Raw genomic sequence first — 6,000 nt, 5'->3', positions numbered from 1 at the left:
TGTCCCTCTTTAAATTATAGCTGATTTACAATTTTATATTAGTTTCAGATGTACAATATAGTGATTCAATATTTTTGTACATTATGCTCCATTTAAAATTATTATAAAATAATGGATATATTTCCTTGTTCTGTACAATATATGCTGCTGCTCCTGCTAAGTCGCTTCAGTCGTGTCCGACTCTGTGCGACCCCATAGATGGAAGCCCACCAGGCTCCCCCATCCCTGAGATTCTCCAGGCAAGAACACTGGAGTGGGTTGCCATTTCCTTCTCCAATGCGTGAATGTGAAAAGTGAAAGAGAAGTCGCTCAGTCGTGTCCGACTCTTAGCAACCCCATGGACTGCAGCCTACCAGGCTCCACCGTCCATGGGATTTTCCAGGCAACAGTACTGGAGTGGGGTGCCATTGCCTGCTCCGTGTACAATATATACTTGTATCTTATTTATTTTATACATAGTAGTTTGAGCCTCTTAATCTCATATCCCTGTCTTGCCCTCCCCGCTTCCCTCTCCCCACTGGTAATCTATAGTTAGTTTTCTTTATCTGTGAGTCTGTTTCCATTTTGTTATGTTCATTTATATTCCACATATAAGTGACAACATACAATATTTGTCTTTCTCTGTCTGGTTTATTTCACTAAGCATAATACTCTTCAGGTCCATCCATGTTGTTGCAAATGGCAAACTATTATCTTCTATATGGCTGAGTAATATTCCATTGTATATATACATACCACATCTCCTTTATTCATTCATCTGTGGACGCATGCTTATATTGCTTTCATATATCTATTGTAAATAATGCTGCTGTGAACATTGGAGTAAATGTATGTTTTTGAATTAGTGTTTTCATTTTCTTCAAATATATACCCTGGAGTCGGGTTGCTTCATCATCTGGTAGTTCTTAGTTTTTTGAGAAACCTCCATACTGTTTTCCACAATGGCTACACCAATTTACATTCCCACAAACAATGTACTAGGGTTCCCTTTTCTCCACATCCTCGCCAATATTTGTAATTTGCAGACTTTTTGATAGCCATGCTGACAGGTATGAGATGATATCTCTTTGTGATTTTGATTTTCACTTCTCTGATAATTAGCAACGTTGAGTATCTTTTCATGTGCCTATTGGCCATTTGTATGTCTTTTAATGAAAAATGTCTATTCAGGTCTTCTGCCCATTTTTTAAGTTGTGTGTGTGTGTGTGTGTGTGTTAGTCACTCAGTCACGTCCAACTCTTTGCGACCCCACAGACTGTAGCCCACCAGGCTCCTCTGTCCATGGAGTTCTCCAAGCAAGGATACTGGAGTGGGTTGCCATTTCCTCCTCCAGGGGATCTTCCCGACACAGGGATCAAACCCACGTCTCTTATGTCTCCTGCATAGGCAGGCGGCTTCTTTACCACTAGTACCACCTGGGAAGAACTATAGGCTTTTATTTGCCCTTAATATGTTTTTATATGTTTATAAAATAGAATGGTTTTTATCAGTTTAAAATAAGATATTTAACCATATAAATTCAAAATTACTGAGCTTGAAAATCTGTATATTTAAACTAAAATTTTGCTTTTGAGGCTTTAATCACCTGGAGCCTGCAACTCTGCCATATGGTTGTGACCATTCAATATCATATATTCATATATTCAATATGACATTTGAAAGCACTGTGTAAGCCAACTATACATCAGATATTTAGCTCATTTTTTCCATTTTAACAAAGTTTTTAGCTTTTCTGTAAAAGGTTAACATACAATTATATGAAAGTCATAGAATAATCCAGCTTTCTCTCTTCCCCCTTCCTGCCCTGCCCTCCAGTCTTGCTCTTCTCATCTCCATTCCCCAAGCTCTGTGTTCTCTCATTCTTTTGCTTGTATAGTTCCATCAGCCTGAAAGTCCAACCTCTCCCAACCCTCTATCACTTTCCTAAAATATGCCCCTCATTTTTCAATACTTGGTTCAAAGGCATTTCTTTAATGAGGCATTTCCTAACCATCCTCACTTCCCTTCCTTATCCTCTTTTCCTACCAGTTTGTGGTTTTTATTCATTCATTCAATATACCTTAACTATCCATGCATTTCCAGCACCCATGCCTTGGCACAGCAGGCACTGAGAAAATGCTGAAACAAATAAGTCAAGACAATTTGAGAAACATATCTAGTCTTTTTAAATGAGATAAAAGGAATGCATTTTAAATTTGTATAAATGTGTTTGGAATTGAAAAACATTTTTCTATGGTAACTATTATATAGTGCTTGGATACGGGCCAGAGCTTAGACAAAACTTTGAAAGTGGCACAGTTTAATTTTATCCCTTCCCATTTTGGCCACTGCTCTTTTTCTCACGCTACCCTCCATATCCTTTCCCTACTTGGACTTGGAGTCCTCAAGCACGTATCAGAAATCCACAGAACTTGCTTTGTCATAAAGGGTGCCATGCTCCATATATGGATCCCATTCTGTTCCCTTCATCAAAGCTTCTTATAGTGCACCTCAGTTTAGCTATTGAGGTTAGAAACTCATTTAATTCACACAAATGTAGGAATACCAAAGCTATTGCCTAATATTCTTATCTCAAGTGTTTTAGTGTTAAAATTGGCACACTTGTCACTTTGAATGAATGTTTATGTTGTAGGATTTTAGGTTGGCTAAGACACTCATTGGAAAAGACTCTGATGCTGGGAGGGATTGAGGGCAGGAGGAGAAGGGGACGACAGAGGATGAGATGGCTAGATGGCATCACTGACTCGATGGACGTGAGTCTGAGTGAACTGCGGGAGTTGGTGATGGACAGGGAGGCCTGGTGTGCTGCAATTCACGGGGTCGAAAAGAGTCGGACACGACTGAACGACTGAACTGAACTGAAGACAAGGGAATAAAAAAATCCAAGTAGTGACAAAAACAATGTGTGTGCATGCTCAGTCATGTCCTACTCTGCAACCCCATGGCGTGTAGCACACCAAGCTCTTTTGTCCATGGGATTCCCCATGTAAGAATACTGGAGTGGGTTGCCATTTCCTTCTCCAGGAGATCTTCTCTACCCAGGATTGAACCCATGCCTCCTGCAATTGGCAAGGTCAGCAGGTAGATTCTTAACTACTGAGCCACCTAGGAAGCCCCCCAAAAGGTATTTTGGTGCAGGAAAAACTAGCCCTGTTGATTCAGCCAAGACTCCCTCCTCCAACTTTGACCCAGCCAGATAAAAAGGGCAGGACACCTTCTGCCCCTTTCTCTGGAGAAGGATTCACCACCTTCTGCCCCTTTCTCTGGAGAAGAAGGATTCAAACACTCAGCACCCGAATGATTGACATTTAGTAATTTCATAAACGGTTGTTGAATGAGAAAATAAGGCAGGAACTTAAAAGGCTTTTACATAGGAAGAAATTGATGTCCAGAGAGGTCAAGTCTCCAAGGTCACACAAATAAGTGACACATGTGAGACAAAAATTTAGCTCCAACTTCCACACACAAAGAACTTCAAAAAAAGAATTCCACACAAAAAAGAAATTAGTAAAGAACTTCTTTACTAGCTTTCCTCCATTGTGTTCAAATTAAATATCCTTTGACGGTATATTTCCTAGCGTTTTCACTTTACCTGCTAATTGCGTTCTTCTTCTACCCTTCCTTCTTTCTTCCTTATTCTCCCTCCTCTTCCAGCATGTATAGATTTTCCCTGTTACAATTTATCAGTTTGGGTCATTAAGGAAAAAGAAAATCATCTGAAGTGAATCTGGTCCTTAACCAGCCACCCTTTCAGGAAGTTCAGGACCCTGAGTTGTCAGGTAGAGGACATGCCCCATGAAGAGCTTTCCTTTCATTTGAAGAGTTCGATCTGGCTCTAAAATTCTTCAGGTCTTCCAGCTAGATCTTATTGGGGAGACTACTCAGTCAAAAATGAATTTAAAGAGCACTTGAGGGTGAGGAAATACAAATATTCTGCCTTCGTGGAAGTTAAAAAAAAAAAACCTGTTTATCATAGTAATGAATCACTGGGTGACTTTCCATTTTAGAAGTCTACCCATTTAGTCAATAGGTGCATTATGAAAAACTGGATACATTGCATCACTGTGAAGGACTTTAGACTGCGGTTTGCAAAAGCAGAATAAATTTTCTTGGAGTTGTACCGTTATGTACACACGCTCGCTCGCGCGCGCGCGCGCACATACACACACACACTCATTCACACGCCCATTGGCAGACACGGCCACACCTCACAGCCCTGGGGAAAGCCACAGACCTCAGTACAAGCTGAACCTGAACTAGAGGAACTTTCCGCCGGACTCGGGACAAACAGCCGCACCGACACGACTGTCTGCGAGCCGGAGCCCAGGCGAGCGCCGGCGGCCGCAGGTACTCCGGAGCGCCCGCGGCGGGGCCTGGGCGGTGCGGCGGCGGCTGCAGCGGGAGGGTCCCGGCGGCCGAGGCCGTGCCAGTGCGCGCGCGCCAGCCGCCTCCCCTCCGCCCCTCGCCGCCGGCCTCGGGCATCCGCGCCGGGTAGTCCCGCCGCCCGCCACGGTCCGGAACATGGCCGCGCGCCCCGCCGCCCCCCTGGCCTGGGCGCTGCTGCTCCTCTCCTGGGCTCTGCTGCGCGGCGGCTGCCGGGCGCGCTTCGCCGCCGAGGCGGACTCCGAGGACGACGAAGAGGAGGCGGTGGTTTTCCCCGAGTCGCCCCTGCAGAGACCCACGGTGCTCGTGGTCGTCCTCGCGCGCAACGCTGCGCACACGCTGCCTCACTTCCTCGGCTGCCTGGAGCGCCTGGACTACCCCAAGAGCAGGATGGCCATCTGGTGAGCCGGCCGCGCCGGGCCGGGGGGTCGGGGGGCAGCTCAGGACGCGCGGGGGACATGGTGCGCACACCCCTCGCTGCCTGCCCGGGTCCTGGCCGGATCAGCGGTTGCGGTCGGGAAGGACGCGCGCGTCTGTGTGCGCCACGGGTGCTCCTGGGGATAAGCAGCCCGCACGGAGCTCCCCCGGGGACAGTACGAATGGGGTGACCTCGTGCCTCTCCCAGATAGGGCTGGGGAGACGCCGCGAAAGTGCTAGCTTCTCCGCCTTTGCACTCGCGAAGATTCCTTTTTTCCTCACCACTCATTCTTCGTCCGGGAGTGAGGGAATAAAGGTGCCCGTCGTCGCCGCCAGCTCCTTGGGACGCGACGTGGTCCGTCACTGCGGTTGGCAACGGGGGACTCCGGAGTGGCTGGGGTGCGCCGCCCTGGCTTCCAGGTGCCAGGCTTTCATCTCAGAGGCTGGAAAAGTGGCTCTGGGTGTGAGGGGAAAGGAGAGAGGGGGGTCAGGATTCAGAGATTAAGGCTAGGTGGAGCCCGCTGCGTTCTAACCACGCCACCACCGTGGATGCTCTCTCGTCTGAGCGCTCCAAGCTGTCCGGTCCCCGCATCCTGCCTGGGCCCAAAGCGGCCGCAGATGCAAACATCGCCGGGTGCCTTGGGGTACTGCGTCCTGGGGACTGAGCAGCCTCAGGAAGGCAAACAGCTAAGATTTGATGCTCTTAGAATAGAGACCCGGGCCTGGTTCCGGTGCTTGCTGCGGGGAGGGTCAGGGCATCAGTGGGGGTGGCTTCCCATCTCAACTTTAGAAATTGGTCCTGTCCCCACATCTTTGTATAAAAGCAGGTATCGGAGGGTGAGAACTTGGTGGCCAGGTGAGCCACTCAGGGGCCTGTGGAGGAAGAGGTGGACCCTGACCAGAGGAGATAAGCCACCAGATACATGGACAAGAGGCCTTTGGTCTCCCGAGGAAGATAGAGCCCTGGTCACTGGGGAACGATTTCTGTCTTGCATTGATGAAGGGAGCTGTCCACAGACGAGATATCCTTAAAGCCTTGGTGGGGCAGAAAGGGAGAAGAAAGGATAAAGCAGTAGCTGGAACTGGCAGCCTAAGGGTACCTGGTGGGCAAAGTGCAGAGGTGAGAAAGCAAACATGAGATATAGTACCTCACTGTGCTATACACTGCCTTACTATATACCCCGTTATACGTGCCGGCCG

General features: G+C 47.6%; 1 protein-coding gene across 1 annotated transcript in view; it reads left to right on the top strand.

Moving 5' to 3' along the window:
- Positions 1-4,467: 4,467 nt before the first annotated feature.
- COLGALT2 (collagen beta(1-O)galactosyltransferase 2) overlaps positions 4,468-6,000 on the top strand; it is a 121,170-nt gene continuing 119,637 nt past the window's right edge. Inside the window, exon 1 of the mRNA XM_061383460.1 lies at positions 4,468-4,784. Coding sequence (XP_061239444.1) covers positions 4,522-4,784 — 263 coding nt within the window. The 5' untranslated portion in view covers positions 4,468-4,521. The remainder of the gene's footprint in view (positions 4,785-6,000) is intronic.

The sequence above is a fragment of the Bos javanicus genome, chromosome 16 (genome assembly GCF_032452875.1).
Source record: "Bos javanicus breed banteng chromosome 16, ARS-OSU_banteng_1.0, whole genome shotgun sequence".
Taxonomy (NCBI): Eukaryota; Metazoa; Chordata; class Mammalia; order Artiodactyla; family Bovidae; genus Bos; species Bos javanicus.
Note: the sequence above shows the minus strand (reverse complement) of the source record. Positions and strands in the feature narration are given on the sequence as shown.